This window comes from Lonchura striata, chromosome 13 (genome assembly GCF_050655825.1).
Source record: "Lonchura striata isolate lonStrDom1 chromosome 13, ASM5065582v1, whole genome shotgun sequence".
In the NCBI taxonomy this organism is placed as follows: domain Eukaryota; kingdom Metazoa; phylum Chordata; class Aves; order Passeriformes; family Estrildidae; genus Lonchura; species Lonchura striata.
Window position 1 is genome coordinate 5,126,736 of NC_140715.1, and position 25,917 is coordinate 5,152,652.

Below are 25,917 nucleotides of genomic sequence, written 5' to 3' on the forward strand. Positions count from 1 at the left end.
GAGCCTGTCCCTGAGCTGACACCAGTGGGTGTCCCCTCCTGACACTGGCTGCTGTCAGAGGGGCTGTAATTAATTACTATTAATATTCTACTTGAGCTCAAAGCACACGTGCTGAGCATGCACAGGAAGCAATTATTATTATTATTATATGAGTTATTCCTTTCAAAATAGCAGTGGCATTAAAAAAATTGCAGCTAACTCTGCTTTTCCCCAGGGAGCAGGTCTGTTAAGGGCTCACACGTGTGAAGTGGTTGCTGCCGTGACGTTGCTCCACAGATGGTTTGTATTTTTCTGAATCACTGATTCCCATTTTGTGTCAAGGATCTGTCTAGGCAGAAAGACCTCAAGGGGCACAACTGGAAGGTGAAAAAAGCCAGTTTTGTGCTGACTGAAGTGGGGCTTTACACCAGAGGGGTCCAGCAGTCCAGTACCTTCCTCATCCTCCTCTTCCTCAGGCACAACTTTCTGGAGAGGCTGAGAGTGCATCCAGCTTCACCCAGCAGTGCTGATCTGGGTGCCCTCACTCAGGTCCAGCAGTCCCTGTGTGTCTGTGTGTCTGCCCACGGGCTCAGGCTGCACCTTTCCAACCACCTGCGAGGGAGTTTGGGAGCTCTGCTCACGTGGCAGGACCTGACCTGCACATGTTCCTGGCAGGACTGGGCTGAGGCTTACAGGTGAGCTGGGGTGCTGGCCCAGGAGCCCACAAGAAGCCTCAGTGGGCACTATTGTGGTATGAAGTGAAAAAGAATGCTAAAAATTTATCCTTCATCTGGCTTCTTGACTCATCCCTGGGAGACTGAGATTTCCCTTTGAGCAGGGGCTGAGCAGCTGGGAGACACACAGGACACCAGTTCCCTAATCCAAGGCTCATCTCCACCTCCCCAGAGGGCTCAGGTAGCAGGTGAGATCTCCTAAGAAGCTCATCAGGCATCCCACTACCCATCATGGCCAAAACCAGGGCAGAAGCCCACGTTGTAGGGAGTGAGTCTGCGTGAAGCCAGCAGAGCTGGGGACACCCTGCCCAGCATGTGCCCAGCTCAGTGGCACGGGGAGCTGGTGGTCTGGAAGCAGGCCAGGAGACCATGGGAGGTGAGAAGGTCTCTTTCCTGCCTGCTCCCCATGGCATCTCCTCCCAGGGCCAAGGCTGGTGCCAGCTTTGTGCCAGCACACGGGCAGGAAGGCCTGGGGGCTGTAGGACTGACAAATGGGGCAGTGGGTGCCACCAGCAGTTCCACATCCAGTGGACACGTGCCCACAGCTGTTCTGGGGGATGGGCTGGGTAATCCCTCCTGCTTCCCAAAAAGCTTTGGAAGGGCTGCTCCTGCAGTCAGGGATCCTTGTGTCCCAGCACTGGGATAGGGCCACCACAGCCCACCGAGGCACACAGGCTGTGACACCAGCAGGGCTCAAGGGTACGTGTCCTGGTTCCAAACAGGATCCTTCACTCACTCTGACACTTCCTGGGGCTTCTCCCTCCTTGATCACCATTCCCAGGTGTTTTGCTGTTGCCCAAATATTGGGGTTTCAGGAGCTTCTTTAGGTTCATGAATGTTTAGCCCTTAGTAGAGCCATGGATTTTTAAAAGCGAAAGGTCATTTCTAGGTCACTGAATAATTACTATTGCTGTCCCCACTGTCACTAATTCCATCACAGAGAAGCAGCAGCTTGCTGAGAAATCCTTGAGCTGCAGGCTGAAAATGAAGGGAAATTCAACACAGAAAATGCAAGATTAGGAGCACTTAGTGCCATGGGCTATTGGAAGGAGAAGCAGGGCCAGGGGACATCAAAGCTGGGCACAGAGATTGCCTTCATCCCTGCTGCTCCCCACAGGGGACTCAGCTCATCCTGCACATGATGTTACTTCAGAGTGCTTGGCACAGTGGAGAGCTGCCTGCAGCCCCTTTGTGCTGTGCCTCCACCACAGGTCTGGGCTGGGCTTTTGGGTGCACACTCCTTTCTTGCAGCCTCTGGTCAAAGCACTGTGCTGGTCACAAAGTCTGTGAGGACCTCAGTGTTTGCTGTGAGCCAGGGCAAACCCTCACAGGTCAAGGGGAAACACCAACTGGAGGGAAAGCTGTTGCTGTTCATGAGATGGTTTGGGTTTGGAAAAGACCTTAACTCATCTTGCTCCTCCTCCCTGCCATGGGCAGGAACATCTTCCTCTAGCCCAGGCTGCTCCAAGCCCCATCCAACCTGGCCTGGAACACTCCCAGCAGGTGTGGGGCAGCCCAACTGCTCTATTGCTGCTAGAGATCATTTTTTTTGGAGGAGTAACAGGATCCTTCAGCTGCATTGGATTATCTTGGGATAGATTCCCTGACTGGCAAAGTGAGAGGGAGCATTACCAGCTGGTGGGGGCAAATCTGACTTCCCTCACTGAGAAAAGCTTTAGGGACCCTCTAAGAGCAGGAATTGCCTGCTGTGGGGTGGAGCAGCTCCTCCTGTGCTTAGGGGAGCCCAGCACTACACTGGACTGCCCTTGGGATGGCCGGGATGTCATTCCAGCCCTCAGCCAGTGCAGCATGCAGGGTGTGGCAAGGTGCTTTTCCATTACATTCCTGGCAGACACACTGCAGGTTCAATCCATGACCAAGAGTAGCAGCCTCAGCTGGGAATCCTTGTGGGCTGTGAGCTGTGCTGGACACTACAGCTGTTGTTACTGTCTCACACGGCAGGGAGAGGCACTTTGGGCATCTCCTGCTTCCAGTTTTAGCACAGTTCAGTCCTTCTGGTCAGTCCTGGCAAAGTTTGCTCTGGCTGTGATGGATGCAGCCTGGCTCAGGGAGACCCTTCTGGGAGGAAGAGCAGAGGAGCAATGTCTGTTGTAGGGTCAGTCAGGCTGAGCTGGGTTCTGCTGCTCAAAACCAGTCCCCTCCTCTTTCCCCCCGTGTTTGTGGCTCTCCCAGGGCATCCTTGTCAGGTCAGGCTCTTCCAGGCATCCCTTGGCACTGAGCTTTGGCTGCCTCATGGACACAGTTTCCCCAGCAGTCCCTGCCTGATGGCAGCCTGGGACAGGCAGCTGCCCCCAAAGGCTCTGGAGCAGCTGGCCCCATCTGTGTCCCAGCTTGCCCAGGGGGTGCAGAACAATGGCTCCCCAAGAGTCACACTGCCTTCCTCCTTGCCTGGCAGCAGAAATCACCCTCTGCCCTTGCCCTGGCTTTTGATTCCCAGGCCAACTTGAATATTGGGTATTTTATAAAATTCCCCACTTTCAGCATCTCTGTATTTTGGACTTGGAGAAACAAATCCAGGACAAAATAATTCAAGTATTCCTTTCGCAGTTCCCATGCTCTGCTGGGTTGAAAGGGAAACTCATAGGAGGTGGATCAAGTTCATGTCTGTGCCTCTTGATTGCAAATATGCATTCCTGGAAATTCAGGGCAGTCTCTATTCCCAAAACCTGCATGGCAGGACTGGGAAGAATTGGGAGCTACCAGTTGGCTTTTGAGTCACTTCTCCATGTGAGCAGCAGTGGTGGAAACAGCAAAAATACCTTCTCTGCTTCCCTAGGTCAGGAATGCCACCCTGGGGCATTTCTTTTTATCTTGAATAACCTACTTCAGCCAATTCCCAGAAAAGTCACAGGTTCTCTGCAATGCCAACCAAACCGGCATGGAAGGAATTGCTTTGGTTGGGAGCCATCCTGTGAGGCAAGACCAGCTCAGGATGCTCCATATCTGAGTTACTGGAGCATTTCCCCATCCACTGAAAACAAATTTGAGCAATTACTAACCCCAAAACTTTGTGACTGAAGTTTTTGTCTGACATTTCAGTTTGGTTTTTGCTTTACACATTAAAATGAGCAGTGGAGACATGAGAGGCAGCAGGATCAATGCTGAGGGTTGTTCCCATGTGCTGTAAAGAGAGAGTTGGGTTTGGAGTGGGAAATTAAGCTAAAGAGGAAGTATTTTCTTCCAAAATAAGGGCCTTTCATGGCTTGGCAAGGTGTAGGGGAGCTGTTTCCTGCTTCTTCTCAAGCACCCACCACTGGCCAATGGGTACCAGCTTGGAGGAGCATCTGGCCCAGGTAAGTTTCCTGATGTTACTCAGACAAATGGAGCCATTTCATCAGTGTGCTCTATTTCCCCCAAACTAGAAAGCAAATTTCTAGGAATATACTGCTCATAACCATGGGCTAGCTCACAAAGGAGACAGAGATGTGTGTAAATATGCTATTCAGAGGAGTAAGAGACAGCAGATTAATTTCTGATGGAAACAGTGTGGCCTGATGGGTGAGCTGCTGCAGTGCAAAGCCCAGGGAGAGCTGGGGCGGTGCTGCAAGGCCAAAGAAATGGATATCTCAAACCTTTCCAAGCCAGCGAGGGAGAGAGGAGAGGGAAGGGGCAGGGGAAGGCTGGGAGAGACACTGTCCGTGTACACGGAGCAGGGTCCGGGCTCGTCCCTCCGCAGCACCAGAGCGAGTGTGGGGTGGGGCAGGAATGCTGCCCTGAACATGAGGCGTGAAATCCATGTCCAACAAGAATTTCAGGCCGTGCCTAACGCAAGCACCGGATGGGTTTGTAGGCAGGGCTGAGGCGCTGGGGCGCTGAATGAAGCACGGGGTGACGCAGCGCTCAGGCGGGTGCATTATTGATGGGTTCCTTCTCCCCAGGTTTGAGCGCCCGGGAGAGAAGCAGCGTCTGCGGCGCTTGGAGGGGGACACGCTGTGGCCAGAGTCGGCATTTGCAACGCCTGCCGGCTCCTCTGCTGCTCCTGGAGCAGGGATTCCTGCATCCAGCCTCTCCCTCCGCCGCTCTCCACCTGCAGCCCCTCCACCCAAGGCGGGGCAGCGCCTGCCCCATCCTCCAGCCCCGGAGCTCCGGGGAGCTTTGGGGGCTCACAGCCGGCTCCTCTGGGGCTTGGAAGGGGTGAGAGCCCCTGAATTTGCCTTTGGCTTTGCTGATGATCCAAAGCCTTCATCTGTTTCTGGGGACTGCCCACAGACCCACGGCAGGGGCAGAGCTGGGAGCACAGGGTGTTCCAGCAGCCTTGGAACAGCAGGAACAGGACCACTGCTGGCACTGAGTGGGACAACTCATTCCCTCACAGGAGGATGTTCTACTTCTATCCCAAAGCCTTCTGCTGTAAAAAACCCATCCTGTGTCTCCAGGCCCCAGGCCTCAGCCCGGTGAGCAGCAGTGAATGCTGCAGGGCTTTGGGCTCAGAGCATCCTGCTCATCTCAGCTGCTTGGGATGTGAAGGGAAAGCCTCATGGCTGGAAAACATTGGAAAACGTGAGCTAGCATTCCTGTCAGGCCTTGCAGGGAGAGGCGTGGTTTGCCTCTTCCTCAGAACCTAATTTGAACCACAAGGATGCAGTGGAAAAAAAAAAAAAAAAAGCTTTGGAAGATTTTTAAAGAACAGCACGAACTAAAAAAGCAGCTGCCAAACTGAATTTCTATTATTAAAAATCAGCACTGATAAGAGCCATATTAGATCAAATAATTTATTTAGTAATTCCATGTAAACACTTCAGATTTACTAGCAAATACAATGCTTGCTGTTCTTTTAAATAGATCATTCAAAAAATAAGAATCTATTATTAATGGCAGGTTGACTAGAGATCTCCATACTACTGTACAATAAGGAATTGGTTTTCTAATGGATTTAACATCTCAATTTTTCTTGCTCTGCATTTGCTTTACACAAAGCCCAAAGGACACAGGTTTGAACTGCTCCCTGACGATGCCACTGCGGCCCGGGGTGTTTTGGGGAAGGTACGCAGGCAACTCCTCCCATCCTGGCATTGGTGTGAGCTGATGTGAGGGTGGGATGGCAGAGCTGGCGTGAGCACTGTTCACAAACACACGCCTTTTCGGTCAGAAAACAGACAGTGAACGGTGGAGAACTTCTCTTTGGGATGTATAAAAGCAACGAACTCCATCGTTGGCATTTACTTATCAACACAGCAGTACACATACACGTATCCACAGTCTGGAAAAGCATCCTATGAGCTGGAGAAAGCAGTGGTTCTGAGGCTTGGTACACCAGTGCACTAAAACCAAAAGAATGATACCTTCTTACATAGTCAAATGAAAAATAAATATCTTTATTTTCTGCCTACTTTATTTCAGTTTTCAAATAAATTTTAAATAAATCTGTACAAAGTATACTGTTACAGTATATATTTGTAAGTGAACTGAAATGCCTAAGTGTAACAACACTACAGGAAAGCAGTAAAGATTGGCACATCTCTAATCAAGATTAACATCTCTAATCAAGATTAACTTTTACACTCAAAAAATACCAACGCCTGTGAAAACCCACAAAATATTTTTGGTATTTTTTTATGCAAGTTGCGTTGCAAACACATGACAGACCAATTCTCCCCTGCTTGGAAAAGAAAATCACTTCTCGTGGTTCTCACAGAACATGAACATCTTTATGATGCTAAAGGGACACCATCAGGTGAAAAGAGAGAGAGAGATTTCAATTTGTAAAAAGCAAACACTTTGGTCAAAAATCGTCACGTTTGGGATTTGGTGAGCGTTTGGCCGCGGCCCCGAGCTCGGCTGCGGAGCAGCGGTGCTGCCCAGACCCCCGGAGGGCTGAGCTGCTCTGGCCAGGGACACAGAGCCCCGGCAGAGGAGCTGTTCCCCCTGCGATCCAAAAAGAATTAACACGCATGCCACAGGGCTGCAGTTTGTGGTTTCTTTTTCCCCCCAAAAGCAAGAAACTAAAATTGATCTGACAGTGTCCCTTTGCTCAAAATAAAGACTTCCGTGCTAGAGAGGTCAGATAATGAAACAAACTTTTTCAAACTTTTTCACAGGGTCAAAGAGACAGGTACATCTCAAAATTCAAGTTTTCAAATCCCATTGCAGTTATCAGACTCATGAGCTCTCAAAATCTCCTAATATTTCATTAAATAATTCCCAACTGGGAATCGGGGATAAATACTACAGATTAAGAGTGAGAGTTTTCTCTCTTAATCCTTCCAAAGATATATTCACTCAAAGTTTACATGCTGAAAGTTAATCTTACATTAGAATGTAATTGGCTGCAACATAAACCTATAAATGAATCAACTACCATAGATTAAACTCTGTTAAATATTTCTAAGTTAATAAAATATTGACAGTATTATAAAATTACAGTATTTACAATAAGAAAAATCTAGACTAATATATACCTTTAACAGATCTCTTCTTCAATTTGGGATTGCAACGGAATTATGAATATATGAACAATTTATTAGAAAGTTGCATTGCAATTATCAGGTTTTCCATTAGAGCTAGAGAGGGTGAGCTATCACTGCCTTTGGAAAAAACAAAAAGTGACTTCTGGTGGTGGGGTGTAGCTTTTGAGTACCAAACTGGTAACAGGAGTCCTCCGCAAGACGTCTGAAGATAAGGTAGGACCAGCCTCAACTGCTCAGATTAAGGTTGTATTACAGAACTGCCAGCAATCAGAACCACCCAGGCTGCAAAAGGGGAGGAAAGGTAGTTTTCAGCTCAAAGTGCACAGCTGGAAGGGCTCCCCTCATTCTGGACTCCAACTAAGGCTGCAGGAGCTTGGATCAGCTCTCAGGAACAGCAAAGCCCTCAGCTCAGGGTTCCTGAGGAGGAAACGAGCCACGGTGCTCCTTAAAGGGACATGGTTGGGCTCCAGCTATGCCAAAAACACCCTTGTCAACCCTGCAGAACAAAACCAGACTGGGCATCTGGCCATTTGAGATCCTCTTGGACTTGCTTTTTTAGGATGTTTTTTCTGGGGAGGTACAGGGATGGGTTTTGGTTTGGGATTTTTTTTTTTTAATTATTTTTTTTGTGTTTTGTTTGCTTGGGAAAAAAAAATTGGCCGGGACCATGCAGTAAACTCATTTTCTATCCCTCATCAGGTTCTCTGCTTCTGGGGTATTACCAAAACGTGAAGTGTTTGGGTGGCAAATACTTATGAGGAAAAAGGAGGCTTCAACATTCCCAAGTCAATTTGTCTTGGGATAAACCAAAAGCAATTTGAGTCCTTAGAAATTGCCAGCTGCTTTTGGGGTCTCAGACACCCAGTGATGTCCTTTTAAGGATCAGATCTTTCACCTGCCCTTTTTCCCAGCCTCGGAGGATGAGTTTACAATGAGTTTAGGAAGGGCCACGTTCATGTTCTCTCCCTCCTCCCCATGTCACATTTGCTTTCTAGGAAAAAAGGGGGAGAAAAGTAAGTTACAAATTCCTTTCCCGCCCTTCCCTCCCCCGGTCCTGCTCACAGCAAACCAGAAATGGCAGTTTTTAGTGTATATTTTGGGATAAATTATTTTCTCAGTCCCAAGCCTGAAGATGCTAGTGAGAGACCTACCCGCAGGCTTCAGAGAGAAGGAGAAATTTAGGGGTTTCTACCAGTTCCCATGGTGGGCAGGTGGGAACACCTCTGTCCTTAAAAGCAGGATTTAAAATGGCAAAAGAATAATTTGTAAACTCGGATCTACATTACCAACAGAAGGCTCTAGGTCCTGCGGGCTCCAGTTCCCAGAGATGCAGAGCAGGAAAACTAGAAAGAGAACTCGGTACCTTTCAACCACCTGCTGGGTTGTACTGGGAGGGAGTGGGGAATGAGAGAGACAAAATGCCAACTGACCTTATAAACAAAGGTATGTTTAGGGCTTCTGGTTTCAGGAATAAACCGATATTTACTGGTAAAAGTCTGCCAAAAAACAAAAACAGAAACACAGGATTACTGGTAAATATTGGTTTATATGGAGAATTTAAAAAAAAAAAAGAAAAAAAAAAAAAGAGATGTCATTGTGCTCCTGATCTCCATGTGCTCCCAAGTGGGAGCTGAGAACCGACCCATGGCATCCCTGCACCCAGTAGTGTCTCTGGCACCTGGACACCTCAAACCAGAAGCCTTGTGTTGAGAGGAAAGTCGTGTTTGTTTCCTTTACTCCCCTTAAACTATGTGTTTCTGGATTCCCCCCTCCCTCCTCTGCAAGGCTGGTCCTACGGGGGTTTGGCTCAGGAGATGGGAAGTCTGCTTCCAAAAGCACTGGGAAATGAGTTTGTACATAATATGGTATCTCAGCACAAGGCTGCTGGGGCCTGAGCCTAGGCTGCTCCCTGAGATACCATAAAATATACAAGGCTGAGTGTATATTTTAAATAAAGCATTTTCTTGTAAGTGGCATAAACCCATTCATTTTATTTACATGCTTATTTATTTCCAAAAATAGAGTTGGTCCACATTGGACAAGAGAAATCAAGAAGCCATACAGTAGAAGAGTTAAAAGTCCAACATTTAACCAAAGTACAATGAAATTCCAGAACTCTGTGGCTGACTGGAACCACAGAAACATACACATGAGCCACACAGACATTTGTACATAGAGCATTATATTACCAATAATATTTGCAAACATGAGGTCAAGATGGCTAAAAACCCAGCAGGACTGACCCGGGCGTCCTGGCTGAACAGAAGTGGGTGCTGAGGGGCTGTCACTGCTGTGGGGAAACACAACTCTCCAGAGATTTTCCTTCACTTTTGGTTTTTTTCTTTAACTGACAGAGTCCTAATTTTTCCGCCCTGGGGATCCAAATTGAGGACACGGTGAAAGCCAACCCCACGGAGCTCCCTAAATGCCGGGGTGCCAGGGGCTCAGACCTGCGGGACAGCGCGGACGCCACGTGGCACCGAACCCCACTGGAGGGCAAACACTGCCCTCTGCTACTTGGCCTTAAAGATCACCTGGAAAAGAAAAAGTTGGGATTTATACCCTTGTGGTGTGCTGAAAAAAGTTTGGATGGGGTTTGCCTTGAAAACAAGGATTTCCCTCCCTTGCCATGGGCAATTTTTGGCATTAGTTATTCTAGTCCTGTCTACCTTTCCTGGAAGATCACAAATATCCTAGAGGATGTTGCACTGACAGATGAGGGTATAACTTTTTTTACATTGAAAAATAAAAAACAAACAAAAACCTGGAGGATGGACAGCAGAAGAAAAAAAAAAAAACAAACAAATGGAAAAGATGCCTTATCTCTGTGTGAGGGTCCAGCTCTCTGGGTATTTCCATGGACCTCACCATGATAATATCTCAGTGTTGCCAAAGGATGGAACAACAGACTTAAATTTGTATGTTCTGCTGCAGAAAATCACAGCAAGTAAAAGGGGGAAGACAGTTGTAGCACTTATGGTACTTCTACAAACCACTCACTACATGGAGTAGAACCACATGGAAAGGGTATAAACTAATTTTCCTTTTTCAAGTCATCTTTGACACTCACGCTATTAAGCCTAGTCCAATGTGAATGCTAGTACAGAGCTAATGTACAGAATACCAGCAATAATTATTGGTACCTAACAGGATTTAAAGGCGAGTATACTCAGTACACTTATTAAAAAACACTATTACCAGAACGCCAGAGCTCTGACAGCAGTTACACAAAGCAGCCGTGCAGGTCTCTACGAGGACAGAGCCTTTAGCACAAGTCGCTATGATCATCTGAGCCTGTGACAGACAACTCGATCTTCTAATTTGTTACCTAGAACATCTCTAATTGCAGATGTGAAATACATTTTAAAACAGAGATGGGCCTGATCCTGTGCAGTTGGGTATGTACAACGCACCCCAGTGAAACTCAAAGCCCAAATTCCTAAAGAGAGAGCACAAGAAACTGTTGTCTTACATCAAATAACTATCATGCAAGCAATACCACGACAGTTTTATATTGAGTAACTTCAAAGTCAGCTGGTATAATTTAACTAGAAGTGAGCAATCTAATGGATTTCTAGGGGTAGGGACAAAGGTTGTGCCAGTGACAACCACCTGATCACTAGGGAGAGCAGCACAGGGACACTGTGGGGCTCTAAGGAGCTGTAGTACAGAGGAGCTTCTGCTCAACAGCCTCACAGACCTGCACCTACACCTGAAATGTGCAGGATTCCTGTGGCAGAGCACACATCTTCCCTTCATTTGCTCTGCTACCAGAATCAAAGTTCTTCCTCCTGAATGAACAATTCACTTACAGCCTGGCATACTGACGGAGCATTAAAAATTGCTTTTTTTTCCCCCCTGTTGCTTGTTGCCTCACTTGTCCCAGGGTCAGCCCCATGCTCACTGCACCAAACCTTATGCTCTTCTCAATTTTCCAGCCACAGCCAGGCTCGGGTCACTTCCCTGGTATAACCCAACCACTCTGCTTTTGTCTTTAAACATAAACTCTGACTGAAAGCCTCATGGTGCTTGCAGTTATCCTGTTTCTATTGCAAACTCCAACGACTTATCAAAGCACTCACTCTTTGGTACCATCATCTACTGAAGACAAGGAAGGTGGGGGAAGCCAGGGTATTTGCCATGACTCCTAGACTTTTAAGAAGCCTAAAACTAAGCCAGAGCAGCAAAAGGTTGCTCTGGCTGACACCAGTTACCTGTGGGTTCTTCTGGGTCTCCTGGGAAGAGAGGTAACACAGGTCTGCATGTACACACACCAATAATCTCCCTCAAGGACAGACCTAGGCAAACACTGGAAGATGCTGCCCAGACCGCTGTTCCTACTCCTTCCCTTTCTACCCATTTTAAAAGTCAAGACCTTTGAGTTTTTTCTTAGTAAGAAGAAAACAGAACATACCCACAATATCAGCTGCTGAGGCACACTCTGGGATCTGGCAGACCTGCAAGTCCAGCTCAAGGCAGGAATTTGAACTGGGGGTGTTGCTTTGCAGGAGACATCTAGATGCCATATTACCCAATATTCTGGGCTTGTTTCTCCTGTCAGACCAGACTTTGCAACCTGGATCTAGTGGTGTCCACCACAAAAGTTTCATGAAAATCAACCTTTCTCCACCCAGCAACTTTGGGTTTAATGAAACCATTGAATGGAACTCATTTGCTCAAAGGCTGAAGATGCAGACTTGGAAGCCTTTAATCACTTTCTCTAACTAGACTTTAGTCTACCTTTTGCTCCCCAAGTGACAAATATCAACTGCAACCAAAGAAGACTCTTCTCTTCTCATAACAAGCCTATTTTTATCCTGCTGTTTTTCAGTCATTCTGGTAGGTGCCCCAGCAAACCAGACTGATCATAGAATCAAAGAATGGACTGGGCTGGAAAGGATCACCTGATCCAACCCCTTTTCTCTGCAGAAAATATGTTGCTTTCCATGTCTCACACACTGAAGAGCTACAGCACTTCAGATTCTCCTTCTTAAACTGGAGTTCAGGGTTTCCGATCTGCAATCCCCAGTGTCCCGATTAATACTTTAATTAAAAAAAAAAAAAAAAAAGAATAACCTGACATTAGGACGTTATCTAGTCATGGAGAATACTAAGCTGTTTTTTGACAGCCCTGTTTCTGTTAGTACCTTTAAAAGTTTCAGTCCCAAGCTTTTTTAAAACCCCTTGATGCATCTGTTGTTCCTCCACTTGAATTTCCTACTTTGCTCCAGCATCTCTGCCTCACTTGAGTTTCAGAAGAAGGCTCCTTATTCCACCCAAAAGGACAGCAGGCTCTCAAACATGCCCTGTGCTCCAGAAGGACATGGGGGAGTCACTTCAGTGGCATGAAGAAGTGCAGGAAATGAATTCTACCTTCAGTCCTGCACAGCCAGATTTTCTCCCCAGCCTTGTCTCTCATGTCCCTCAGACAGCATTGGCTCCCCAAAGCCTCCAGCTCTGCAAAGCCCCTCCTAAACTGCTTCATTTCCCAATCATGGTTACCTGCACTACTACGTGGCTCTTCCAGTCTGCTCCTTAAGAGCTGGACTGCTGTCCTTGGGTGGAATCTTCCTGAACTCCACAAGTCCCTTCCTTTAGAACTATTTTTAACAACAGTTTTAGGGTTGTTCGTTCTTTTGTGACAGATTTCTGCCTCACCTGGATGTCAGTAACCTTCCCAGGTATCTATGGTATGTCTAAGGACTCCCCTGCAATATTTTGGAAAAAAGAAGACTCACTTTTAGTCCACTTCTACCCCTGAGAACTCTGCACATGCAATTCAGTGACCCCAGGTGGTCACCGTTACTTAACAACTCAATAATAATTGTATTTTGAATCAGGTCTTACGTCTTAGTCCTAAACAAAGGCGAACTCTAGACCAGGCTGTTACAATGAATTATTCTTTAAGTAAATCAATATGTTTGCACACCAAAATGTTAGCCAGTTCCCTCCCAAACAATCTGGCCAGATAGCATGGTCATAATAGAACTCACTTTTTCTAACAGGTTTATGAAGATGCGTAAGCCTGTTTTTTTCCCAAGGCTCATGAAATCCTCAACTTTCCTTTTGTTTGGAACAGAAAACTTCCTAATACCTCCATGTCATTAAAATACAGAATTTATATCCAACATAAATGTGGCTGTTTGGTCATCAGCACTCCAATTTCCTCAGATTTTACAGCAACCTTTTAGCTGTAGTGTTCCTCCTTTATGACCTAACATACCTGCTACAATGGCAGGTAATGCAGTATCTTATTGATTTCTATCACCCCCACCATGTTTCAATCAGAGCAGCTGTGCCAAAGTCTTTTTTCACCACTGAGCAATCTACAATAACTATTTTTGTCTCTTGTTTCCACCCTGTTGTGCAGATGTGCCCATTCCTTACTCCAGCCCAATCCCTCCCGTGCACACAATTCTGCTCTCGATCTCCAGCCCCAGCAGCCTCAGCCTCCCACCAGCTCTGTCCTCCCCAAACCCTGCCCACCTGCCGTGCCACCAGGCTGGGGACGCCTGGGCTGAAGTGGAAATGCTGTGAAGTCACAGCTCTTCAGTTCACTTCCCTGTCACAGCCTTTTCCCAGGCACACACACAGACTTTGGGAAGAGGCACTGCCATGTCCTAAATTCTGTCTCCTTCCTGGACACCAGGAAGCTTCCCAGGTACCTCAGCTTCAAGAATGCAGGCTTGCCCCAAGCACGCTGACACCTTTCAAAGTCTACATGTCCAATCAACAGGGAGATAATTTGATAGATCTCCTAATAATTGGGAACTTGTATTTCCCATCACCAAATCCTCTGGCATTCAAACCTCCTACAGCTGTTTTTCCAGATTCTGGAAGCATATCCAGAACACAAATTAACTCCTCAACCAAGGCTTTGGTTATAAACCACCCCTTCAATCCTGTCCAGCTTCAAGTCTCCAAAAGGCAGGACAGTCAGGGCTGTGGTGGGAATAAACCCTGACCATGCTCATTTATTTCCAGAAATAGAGTTGGTCCACACTGGACAAGAGAAATGTCCAATTCTCTTGGATTGAACAAGGATTTGGTGCCATCTCTCCTCCAGCAGTTCTGGCCTCAGGATGCTTTCTGGAGCCTGGAATGCACCCACTTGTTGCTCCATATAGTATTTCATCAGCAGATAATCACTCATAAAGCGTGTCCTCTCTGCACTCTTGTGTGCAGTTCTTTGTGCAATTAAGCCAATGTACTTTGATTCCCATAATTAAGCTAGGAATTTTACTTTATGACCATATAAAGTCCATCTTTAAACCAAAAATAGACTGACCGTTAACAGATTCTTTTTTTTAAAATTACTTTAAACTGCCAATTAGAGACGTGCATTGGACAAGATAAGTTACATATGGCCTTGCAGAAACCTGCAAGGACTCATTTTCCAGGACTTTTATTGAGAGGTGAAGCTCAGAAGCCAACTTCTTTTTTTTTAAGATAGAATGAGCCTCTGATCACAGCAGATCTATCCACAAACCAAACTGTTCGCATGCATGAAAGCAGAGATGGCTTTTACATGAATTTGCAGTGCTCAGTTCAGAGTTATTAATGACAGAAAATAATTCAAAGCCTTTAGTCCCTACTTCGCTCAGACCTGCCTGGTTGCCCTTCAGCAGCCCCTGGCAACGGTGAACACACTGTCATTTATTATTTAAATAAAACAATCTTTTTAATAAAAAGGAAGTCTCACCCCATTTAAACTCTGTACCTGACAAGACACCAGCTTCTTTCCTTCACCTCTGGTGCTGCTCATGCAACATTTTTTTAAGCTGACCTGCCCACACAGCTTCTGATAAGCCAATGCTACATTGCCAGCTCTCCTCAGCATCACTCAAGTGGGAGGTTTAAATACCAGATTTCACAAAACCCTTTCTCCATGATTCCTAGCCCTGGCATTTCTTGAAGTATTGACAGATCGGCAAGCCTTCCCAGCTCGCCCAAAAGTGAGCCAGCTGGACCTGCTTCTGCTGGACTGATGCAGAGAGAAGAGCTGGTCCCTGAAATCCCAGCACTCACCTCTCGACCCCATGGTGAGTTTTGAGGAGCCTGGACCGGCTGACATCGATGTGCCGATGCAGACTCACTCCCCAGGAGCTGCTGGTCTGAGCTCCCCTGCCCATGTGAGATGCCTGGGCAAAAGGTGAGCCCAGGCAAGTTCCAAACCTCAGAAGACTGCAGGCAACAAAGCCAGCAGCCTACATTGTGCTCACTATTGTGCAACCAGGATGGAACAGGAAGAAATAAAATGCATTCCCTAGGGAGACACTAGAGCAAGTGCAAGCTGGGGGGCAGAGACAGCCAAACAAAGGTGGCTGCCCTTCAAATGACAATGCTGCTCCCAGACATCCCAACAGACAGGTCCTGCCTGATGCACAACCACTGTCCAGCCCTCTGACAGCTGCCTTTCTACCCAGAGTGAGAACAAAATCCCCCAAACTTCCAATGGTCCAACCTCGATGGGCACACAGCAATTTGAGCCCCGAGTCACACATCAAGACGTTCACCAGTAACAGAAAAAACGACCACTGCTCATTTACTGACTCAATTCCCAGCACCAGAAACTATCCAGGTCCATGATATGGACACAGCCTCCTCCAGCCTCATCTCAACACCAGCCACATCAGCACAAACCACACTGGGGGTCAGCCCCGCAGCAGAGCCCCCACAGTCCCCCCAAAACTCCCCGTGCCATCAATCCAGAGCACGGTGGTGATGATGTCTGAGAGCCCAGGCTTGGCTCCCAGACCTTCCTGCAAGCATGGCAGTAAGACCCCCCAGCCCACAGCGCTGCCATGTGTCAGCAGGACGGGATCTCCTGCACCAAGGCCACACCCATGGGGCTGCTGCACGGTCCCTGCTCCGTGTTCAGTAAGAGAGCCAAACCCACCGGGGTCAGCACGGTCGCGGGGCTTCAGATACAGCTTGCAAGCCACTTCCACAAGCAATTCTCCATTGAAAACAACATCATGACTGGGATGACATTTCAACACAAGGAGGTTTTTTCCCAAAAAGCTGTCTAAATCTCTCCAAGTCATGCACTTGCCGTCCCAGAGGCGTGCACTGGATCGGCTCCGACAGCCACCTCCCTCCAAGGTCTCCCCAGCCAAGAGGGGCACATCCTTTTGTGCTGCAGATGTAAATCCACACCTCTCACCTCTCCAGTCTCGAACAGAAAGAATGAAGCTGGTTTTTCTTGCTTCCTGCATATTTCAAGATAGTGTTTCAAGAAAAAAAAATGCCTCTATGCCACAGCCAGGGAGACTCAGCAGAAACTCCCACTGCCAGTTTTGCAGCCAATCCTCTTTGCACTTCAGTCTGCTACATGGCCCAAGATTCAGAAAGGGTTAAGGTGTGTGTATTTTTGAAAAGCTAATGTCAGGATGGACAGCAAACCGACTGATCACCAACAAAGCCAAGGAACTGTCTGAGTTAAGACTGAGTTCCTGCTGGGGAGATCCAGCAGATTCCCATTCAAACCAAAAACCCTTCCAGCTGATGGCTGGTCTAGAAAGGAGCAGAGATTCACCACATTTCATGAACTCAAGACTCAAGAGGAGGTGTAGAAATGGCCAGGGTCACCAAGTTCAACAGCAAAGTAGACCCTGCTCAGGATCTGACAGCTATGTTACCTGTGTTTTGGATATTTTACTCTCCTACAAGCTCTAGCTTGGCCTGATAAACTTAATGCCCACTAGCTGGTAAAACTTGTCTTAGTTAAACCCAAACTGTACCAGGTTTTGTGCTCCTAGACTGCTCCAAGGTACCTCACACAGGGACAGTAGAATTTCCCTACCAAACCACACACCCAACTTGAGCTGCAGAGGTACTGCCACAGCCCAGGTGATGTCTGGTCACCCAAAACAAGACAACACCCACATGCAGGCAAAATCTATGGCCAGCCTGAGCAGGCTCCATCTTGGCTGGCCACGGTGCCTTCCAGAGCAGAAAGCTCAGGACCAGATCCCATCTCTGGGTGAAGGAGCACCAGCAGTATCAATCTGCAGTGGGACAGTGAAGCATTGTTTGGGGATATCCAGCCATTCACTCTGTCTTATTTTAATCAGTCAACATTCAAAAGACAGATAGTGAGGCCAAAAGTCCTCTATCTTTATCTTTTTTCACTTAATCTCCAGCTGACATTTTCAGTGAAAACACGCCTCGTTTCTTGCTGTATGACTTCAACTCTCCCTCTCCCGTGATATTTTGTCTCAAACAGGCTACACAACCCTTTACTACTTTTATAGAGGTGGGAGTGGCATGCTTTGACTCTTCCAAGATACAAAATGCTCATCTGGCTTCAGCCACCAAACTGCAACAATGGGGACCAGCAGAGCTTACCCCAGCTGGGGAGCTCAGTGTCCACTGCTCCATGATCCCTTGGGAGCAGCTGCCTGACACCCCTCAGCTGCTTGTGGCAAAGAGCCACTGTCATCAGGCTCTCATGGGCTTCTCTAAGAGCTGTGCTGATGCTGAAGGGCTTGCATGGCAGCCCAGGTGTACCTTGGCCATCCATGTCTGCCACATCCCATCTCCCACCTTGCTCTGAAAGCCTTTTCCCACCCTCCAGACAGACAACACCTTTGCTGTGGCTGCTGGGAACTCCTCCTCTGGACAAACTTTTTTCACTCAGCCTGAGGCTGCTGGCTCAGGAAATGCCTTTGTTAGTGACAACACCATGCCAGCCTCATCATCAACCTGCTTATCCTTTCCCTTCCAATGTACTCCTCCAGCAGCAACTTCTATGCAACCAAATTGCAGTAAAATATCCAGAATGCCATTGAAGAAGTAACACTGTGAAACCCCTGCAAATGGATGACTTGGCCTTTACTTCTCTCTGCTATCTGCAGCTGCTCTGCACTAACAAGCAGCACACAGCCCAGTACAGCCTCGTGGCCCACTTGTCATTCACAAGAAGTGGGATTGCTGCGGACCCTGATGTGAGCTGCCTTTCTCCCAGACTGCTGCTAACACACACAGCCCATCAGGAACTGAAATGCTTTGCAAAGACAACAAGCAAAGGAGGATAGGCAGGCTAAGAGAAACTCCCAGAGCAGACCCAGGACCATCTGGCACCAACGGGAGCCTGTGCTGGGAGCAGAGCAGAGCAGGCAGCCCGGCTCCAGCTGCGGAGCTTCCGGAGAGCTGCCACAGAGAGGAGCATCCTTCCTGTGCCATCACCCTCAGCCATCCCAACACAACACACTCCTCTTCAGAGGAGAAGAAAAATGCCATCAACTTCAGGCCCAAAGATTAGGCTCTGGGGAATGCGAGCTTTTAAAAAAGGTTATAATTTTGGAAGTCCATTTAAATTAACCTTAACTAGCTTTAAACTCTATATACGTATCTCCTTGCCACGCTCACAACCCACGCACATTTTGCAGTGCCAGTGAGCTAAATCATGTGCAAGTGAGCAGAGTAAAAGAAACCATAAAAAAAAAAAAAAGCTCTGGGCAGAAACTCTTTCATTGTTGCAAGCAGCAAAGGAGATGGCAACAGCAGAAGGAATCGGGAATAAAAATGGAACTCGCTTGTTTACCTTGTCGGTTTTGTCAAAACATTGTGACAACGCTTTGCATGCAGCCAGTTTCTCTGTTCTGCCACCAAAAATTCAGAGCCCTTCACCTTTCTTCACACATTACAAGAGAAAGCCAAGAAGAGTAAAACTTTTAGGGAGAGAAATGACTGTGCAAAAGATATAAAAAAGCCCAGCATGAGAATTTCAAACTACTGGGCTCCTCTTCCAGATAGTCCAAACACCACCAGGAACAGTGACCCTCCAGCTGCACAAGCTGAGTTAACAAGGAGCAGGCAGCCAACGAAGGAGGAGAGTAAGACAATAAAGGGAAAGTTTGGGTAAGCCTGACAAAAATCAAAAGAAAAAAGAAGTAAAAAAACGCCAGGGGAAAAAAAAAATCTGCAAACTGGGTTTCTAAAAAAGAATTCTTGACAGTGTCTTTTTAAAAGAGAAACTCACAGTGCTTCAGGCAGAGCTCTACCTCTCCAAAAGCCACCCAAATCCAGTAGGAAGCAGCAGGTTTTTGAAGGAGCAAATTGCACAGCTGTGGAAGAATTTGCCTTTACTGCCTTCTTTCCAACTCAGCTAAGACAGACTCAATGTCTACCTGGAGGACTAGTAAAACCGAGGAAATTGGTTGGTTCTAGTTATACTTCTGAGGTTTTCATGCTTGAAGAGAGCCCCTGAAATGTAAACCTGTTTTAGCATTCTTGTACATTAATGTCGTCGTTCTCCTTGCTGACTCCCACAACTTCTGCCACAGACAAGTCAATCAGATTTGGTATATGCCCTGGGACAGGGAAGGGGAGGGCTAGGTTTAAAGCAAACAAGAAACCAAAAAATAATTATGTCAGTGCTCTGCAAGGTGCTGGATCCAAGCTCGGTGGATCTGCTGAAGTCTTCGATCCAAAACACTTGGCAATTTTACTTTAAAAAAATGAAACAAAAAATACTTTGACCTGTTGAACTTAGAGAAAAGCAAGTGGCAGACCTTGGAGGAAGGGAGACAGCGTGTGAGGGTGCAAAAACATCATGTGCTGTAGTTCACCACTTTAGAAGAAATCAGAGTTTTGCTTTGGTTGGTTTTGCTTTTCCTGAAGTGCCAGGGAAAGGCGCTTCCCAAAGGGCGACTTTAGAGTTTACGGGCGCCAAGGTGGAAGCGTGAAGTGAAGACATGCCAAAAATGTCAGGTTTGCATAAACCCTTCTGGAAAAAGTGCACCGTGTTTTAGGAAAAATGCATATCTACCAAATCTCCACTGACCAGGGCCACTTGTGCACGCAAAGTTGCATCAATTGGCAGCATCAGTGCTGACATTTTTGCCTTCTCCTTCCACCCCCCTCCCCAATTTTTTCTTTCCTTGGGAGACATAGAGCGCCACTGCATTAGAACGTACAAGAAATGAAAACAGTGAGTACGACTGATATAGATCCATTGACTTTTTATTACAAATGTACTTGATCACTTGGCTTCAAAAAAGTTTAAATCAACCCCTATTTTCTGTACGCCAGTACAAAGTAAAATCTATTTTACAAATTAAATACCTAAAAATTTGACAAAAATATTAAAGTTTGATGGAAAAAACAGTTATAAAAATCTTAAATCCCCTTTTAAGAAGATAAGAGATAACATTCCCTCCCAACCCCCACAGTCCTGTTATACAATATTAATAGTCATTTTTTTAGAATAGGTAGGTATGTTATATCTTGCTGTTAGCATACAAGTCACTCTAATAGCTTTATCTGTATATACTCCAGTTAGTGCATGAATGTCATCTGATTGAATATAATCAACTATCTTTAACTGATCCCTAATTTACATTTCATAGCTTGCATAGTTTGAAGGGACAAAGGTTACACTACAGCTAATCATAAAAAAAGGTGGTTACAGTGCTATTTTTAAAGGCAACAAAGTAATTGCTCCCAAAAAGAACCCAACCCAAAACGAAACAAAAAAAAGAAGTTACCGGTCGGCTCTGAGCAGGGGTTAAATCCCCGGCAGCAGCTCTGCCTGGCTCACGGGGTGGGCTCTGCGCCCGCCCGCTGCCCCCGGGGCAGCCCCTCCGCGCTTCCCCCAGTCCCGGGACAGCTCGGGAACCGCTCTCCCGGCAGCGCTGCGCCTCGCGCATTTCAACCCGTGCGAGGGATGCGCACAAAGTGACACTGTCAAGTATTTCTCTCCGTTTTTTTTTCCCAATTGAATTTTCGAAAAAGCGAAAAGCCCTCCGCCTGCGGGCGCGCCTGGCGGGGAGCTCGGCGCGCTCCCGGCACCCGCGGCCGGGCTCCCGCTCTGCCGCCGAGCCCAACCCGGGGCTCCCGGTACCGGGGCGCGGGGGTACCCCGGAGGGTCCGGCCAGGCCCCCCCGGCTCCCGGGAAGCTGCTGGCTGCCTCCCGCCGCAGCATCGGAAGCGGGACCGCAAAGAAGAGGCAGGAATCAACAGCGGCTCGTGCTGTTTCTTTTTTTCTTTTTTATTTAAATTCTCAAAGACAGAGCAATTTCACTTTTTTGTTTTCATTTTAACAAAAAAAATAGAATTTTAATTCGGAGGACATTTCCCCGTTAGCATAAAACCACTTAAAAGGTGGTTGTATTTCAATGGTAAATTACTTGACAGTGTCCCTTTAACTTAAAAATAAAATAATGTCAGTATTGCAATGAATTTCAAGTTTTCTTGCACGTAGTCATTATAAAGTAGCTTTTATCATGCTCTTGGACCTATTCTACAAGACATTTAAAAGCATATCATCAAGGAAAATATAAGGCATACTTCTCAGGAATTAGGTATCTTGGCACATTTGAGCATACTGTCTTTTTTTAAAACAACACATATGGTCAAATATACCTTTCTTCTTCTAACATTAAACAGGGTTTTCTGTACTTTGTTTTAAATACTGAGATATTAGAGCCTTGGTAAAGTACCGAGCACCTCCGGGAAAACAAAAATTAAAACAAAAAAAGCAAAAAAACAAATCCAAAGGAAACTAAAACAACCAGGAGCAAAATCTCACGAATCTTTACAGTCATTTTAGTCTTTCGTTATCATCATTCATCAAGTCCTTGAACATCCAGAACGTGCGTTAAAAGAATAAACCAAAACGAAACAAAAAAAAAAAAACTCGAGGAAACACGCAGAAGAAACCCAAAACGAGACAAAAACTGACCACGAGTTCTCGGCCACTGTTCACAGAACTGCCCGCGGGCTGTTCCAGGCTGTACTGGTTTGACTGGACCCGTGCGCGCTCCTCGAGTCAGCCGGATCCTGGGCAGGATCCGGGCGGCGCGGGCGAGGAAGACCACGGGAGGAGCCTGCCTCGTTAGCGATGCTCCCAGGAGCCGGGAGGGACGGAAGGACACTCCGCCGTGCTCTCCTCGCCTCCCCGCTACTTATTGCTGGGAACGCACCGCGGCGGCGTGGAACTACGGGCGCCGGAGCGCGTCCGTCGGCAGCGCCACAACTTTGGGGAGGGCAGTGAACAGCAGGACCGAGACAATCAATCAAGTAGCAAAACCAAAGCAATTAAATTCCTAACTACGTCTAGCAGCATGGAGAGTGCAGTCCCGACACATCACAGTTGAAGTACAATAATCGCTGGAACTGCCCATCCAGAGCCTCCGAATCAGAAGCAGGTTATCAGACACATGTTTACATGCAATTGAGAACCATTTCAAATGTCACATTACGCACTCTGAAAAGCTTATTTCACTACTGGGAAATAGGAAAAGTGCACATTAAAGCAATTTTAAACATTTCCAGTGATTGTTTAAAAAGAAACAGAAACACCTCGCTACCGACGGCTCGTGTTTAACTTTCTGTGAACACTAACAGCAAACTTCTTTCAAGGGCAATAATGCATGGTACAATGGAAACAGCTTGTTTTGACACTTACAGTACATCTCAAAAAAAAAAAAAAAACCAAACAAAAAAACACCAAGAAAACCCCAAAACCCCAAGAAGAAAAAGGGAATTATAATTTCAACTGGGAATAAAATGACAGCAGGAAATCAAATTCTTTAAAACAAGCTTTTTTTTTGTTTTCTCCCCACCCTTCCGAAACTCCATCCTTGCCCCTCGGTAAAGAAGTGCTGGCAGCTCCTGCTCACACAGGAGCAGCTCAGGTCTACCTGACCCCTAACTCAGCCAAGACCATTCAGCAAAATGATTGCATTCCCAAAAAACTTCCGAGTGGAACGAGATTCTAGTTTCTCTGAAATGCTCTCTACTGAATTCCAGCCAAGAAAAGAAAAGAAAAGAAAAAACAAAAAATAAAGTTTTGTTTTCACTGTTTAAGGCATCTTTTTTTTTTATAACATTTTCTCTTCACTCACAATGATGATAGTCATGCAGCAGTTTAATGATAAAAATATATTAATATTTTACTATACAGCAGCAAGAAGTTAGTCAATTAAAAGCACACCAACTTTTTTTTTTTTAAAAGAAAAAAAGAAAAACATAACTGAAAAACAACGAAGACAACCTGTAAAAGTCTATTATTATTCTTATTATTATTACAAACAATTTCAATTTGGAGAACACACCTGGACAGATTAGTGTTCTGACAAATCTGTGTTTCCCTAGCCTAGGCTTCGAGCAGAGCCCGCGCCCGGCGGGAGCTGGGACGGGGAGGGCAGGGCACGGCCAGGCTCGCCAGGTATGTAGCCAGTAATGAGAACTAGCACCACAGCTACATGGAAATCCATTACGGACACACACCGGCTTGGCTTTCACTGTCCAACCAAACTCCGACCCCCATGGCTCAGTGGGATCACGCTGCCCTCGCTGCACTGCTTCTACCAGGCCTACGGGAGTGAACGGGGATCAAAGCATCGCTCCGACTTCAGGAGATAGTGCTAGTGCCAGTGGCCACACGGAAAGACTCGCTACCTGCTGTCCAAAAACAGGTGGACTGGAAACCGCTGCATGTCAGGTTAAGTACTTTAAGTACACAGAATAAAAAAAATATATTATGAACAATACAAGTACATCTCATATACACAATAATGACAATATGCCTACTCAGTTGTAAACCAAACAGGTGCAGAAAAAAAATATTATGGGAGGAAATTCTTTACTTTTCGTTTTTTTTTTTTCTCTCTCTCTCTTTTTTTTTTTCTTTTCCTCTTTTCTTTTTTTTTTTTTTTTACTATTTGAATAACTTTGGTTCAAACGTAAAAATCACAAGTTAGCAAATTTCATTTAAATGCCTTTTTTAATAATTTTTCTTCATGTTCACAGAAGTTTCACTGACCATTTTTATATGTTTAAGGTCCAGATGCAATGCATATTGTATAAAAGAGAGCACTTATTGTTTACCTTGCATGAATTAAACCTACGTACCTTTTAACTCTACAAACTTCTGCATAACATTTAGACAAAGCTCAGACACACAGCATGCCTAGCCCTCATATATATATACACATCTCTAATCACAGGTATATAGGGTGTCAAATATACTATAGTAACCTCCATGTAAGGTTCGAAATTTGGTAACAAAATGAGAAGAAAAAACTAAAAATATTATTTTTACGTGTTCTAAAATATCTCTTTTTTTTTTGTGCTAAAGTCAAATGTTAGCTCAACATGAAAAGGACTTTTTTTTTTATATAATTCAGCAATATTATAATCTTGACCATTTTTGCAAACACTTTTAATAATAATAGCTTAAACGTGTACAAAAGTTCTCGGTTAATTAGGGAAATAAACACTCAGTTCTTTATATTTTTAATCAAGTAGGAAACACAGTTCATATATAATGTTATTACTTTTTTTTTTTTGACTCTTTTTTTTTGTGTGGTTTTTTTTTTTTTGGTTTTTTTTTTTTTTCTGTTTTGTTTTGTTTTTGTTTTAGCAGCTGCTTACTGTTTGATACGGTGGGTAAAGTGGAGGAACATCCAGCGATGGGTGGCGGGTCTGAGGCGCTGCTGCTGCCGGGCGGCGGGGGGGGCGCCGGGCGGGCGGCGCGGCCGGGGGGGCTCCGGGCGGAGGGGGGGCTCCGGGCCGCCGCCCCCGCGCCCCGCCGCCCGCCCGCCCTCCCGCCGGCGGCGGGGCCAGTCCGCGTCCCGGCGGGCGGGCGGTCAGTCCTCCTCGGGCTCCTCGGCCTGCAGCAGCGCGCCGGGCGGCCCGGCGGCGGCCGCCTCGGCCTCGGGGGGCGGCTCGGCGCCCACGGCGGGGGCGGCGGCGGCGGCGGCGCGCTTGTCCCGCTGCTTCTCCTGGATCTTCTTCATCTCGTCCGAGTACTTGCAGAAGGTGTGGCCGAACTTGGCCCAGACCTTGTAGGGGACGGTGATGGAGTTGCGGTAGGTGGGCTTCACCTCGCTCACCCGCATGAACACGCCGTACTTGTTGGAACCCACGTCGAAGAAGAAACGCTTGTTGTCCACAGTCAAGGAGGTGCCCTCGGGCAGCTCGGCCGGCTCCTCCTCCACGCCGTAGTCGTCGATGAGCTTGGCCAGGGCGTCGCGGAACTCGATGAGGCCCTGTGCGGGCAGCGCGATGGTCTGGCCCTGCGTGGAGCCCAGCCCCGGGCCGCGGTTCACGGTCTGGCGGACGCGCAGGAAGCGCCCGCGCTGGTTCTCCTTCAGATCCATGTAGTACTTGCGGTTCTCCCGCACCAGGAACTCGCTCTTCAGCGCCCGCCGGGGCTCGTCGGCCGCCTGCGCCAGCTCGGGGGGCTGGCTGGGCCCCAGCTGCGCGTAGTGCTCGATGAAGTCGCCCAGGTAGTCGCGGAACTCGACGGCCACCGACATGGAGAGGGTCAGGCGGCTCTTGTTGCCGCCCGCGCCCACCTCGGCGATCTTGAGGAAGCGGCCCTTGGCGTTCTGCTTCACGTCCAGGTAGAAGCGCTTGTTCTGGATGTCCACCCGCTTGGAGGCCAGCTCCTGCGTCTCGTGCTGCAGCCCGCCGCCTGGGCCCCCGCCGCCGCCGCCGCCGCCGCCCGGGCCGCCGCCGCCCGCGCCCGGCCCCCCGGCGCCCGCCGCGCCCCCACCGCCGCCGCCCTGCTCGCTGCCGCTGTCTCTGTCCGCCATGATGCCGCCGCCGCTCCGCCGCCGCCGCCGCTCGGGCCTCGCCCGCCGCTGCTCGCCCCGGCGCGGCCGCCCCCGCGCCGCCGCCGCCTCCTCCGCCGCCGCCGCCGCCTCCTCGGCCGCCCCCGGCCGCCGCCGCCGCCGCCGCCTCCTCCCGCCGCCGCCGCCGCCGCCGCCGCTGCTGCAACAGCCCCCGCGGCCACCAGCCGGCCGCGCTCTCGCGAGATC

General features: G+C 47.6%; 1 protein-coding gene and 1 long non-coding RNA gene across 15 annotated transcripts; one reads left to right on the forward strand and one right to left on the reverse strand.

The window, feature by feature from the left end:
• Positions 1–1,065: 1,065 nt before the first annotated feature.
• On the forward strand, positions 1,066–9,943 carry LOC146766154 (uncharacterized). The gene is made up of 2 exons (XR_014958234.1): positions 1,066–4,027; positions 4,613–9,943. It is a non-coding gene; the product is annotated as an uncharacterized LOC146766154 (long non-coding RNA).
• PURA (purine rich element binding protein A) lies at positions 5,433–25,917 on the reverse strand. 14 transcript variants are annotated; one of them, XM_085590994.1, is made up of 4 exons: positions 24,527–25,917; positions 8,572–8,637; positions 8,428–8,484; positions 5,433–5,995 (listed from the first exon to the last, which is right to left on the reverse strand). In XM_085590994.1, exon 1 carries the CDS (start codon positions 25,690–25,692, stop codon positions 24,742–24,744), a length of 951 nt encoding a protein of 316 aa, XP_085447120.1. In that variant the 5' UTR covers positions 25,693–25,917; the 3' UTR covers positions 5,433–5,995; positions 8,428–8,484; positions 8,572–8,637; positions 24,527–24,741. The 14 variants fall into 14 exon arrangements, with proteins under 14 accessions (XP_085447120.1, XP_085447117.1, XP_085447119.1 ...); XM_085590991.1 differs by having other exon boundaries at positions 5,433–7,423; XM_085590993.1 differs by lacking the exon at positions 8,428–8,484.

Coding starts and splice junctions, on each gene's coding strand:
- PURA (XM_085590993.1), bottom strand. CDS start 25,692: ATGGCGGACAGAGACAGCGGCAGCGAGCAGGGCGGCGGCGGTGGGGGC.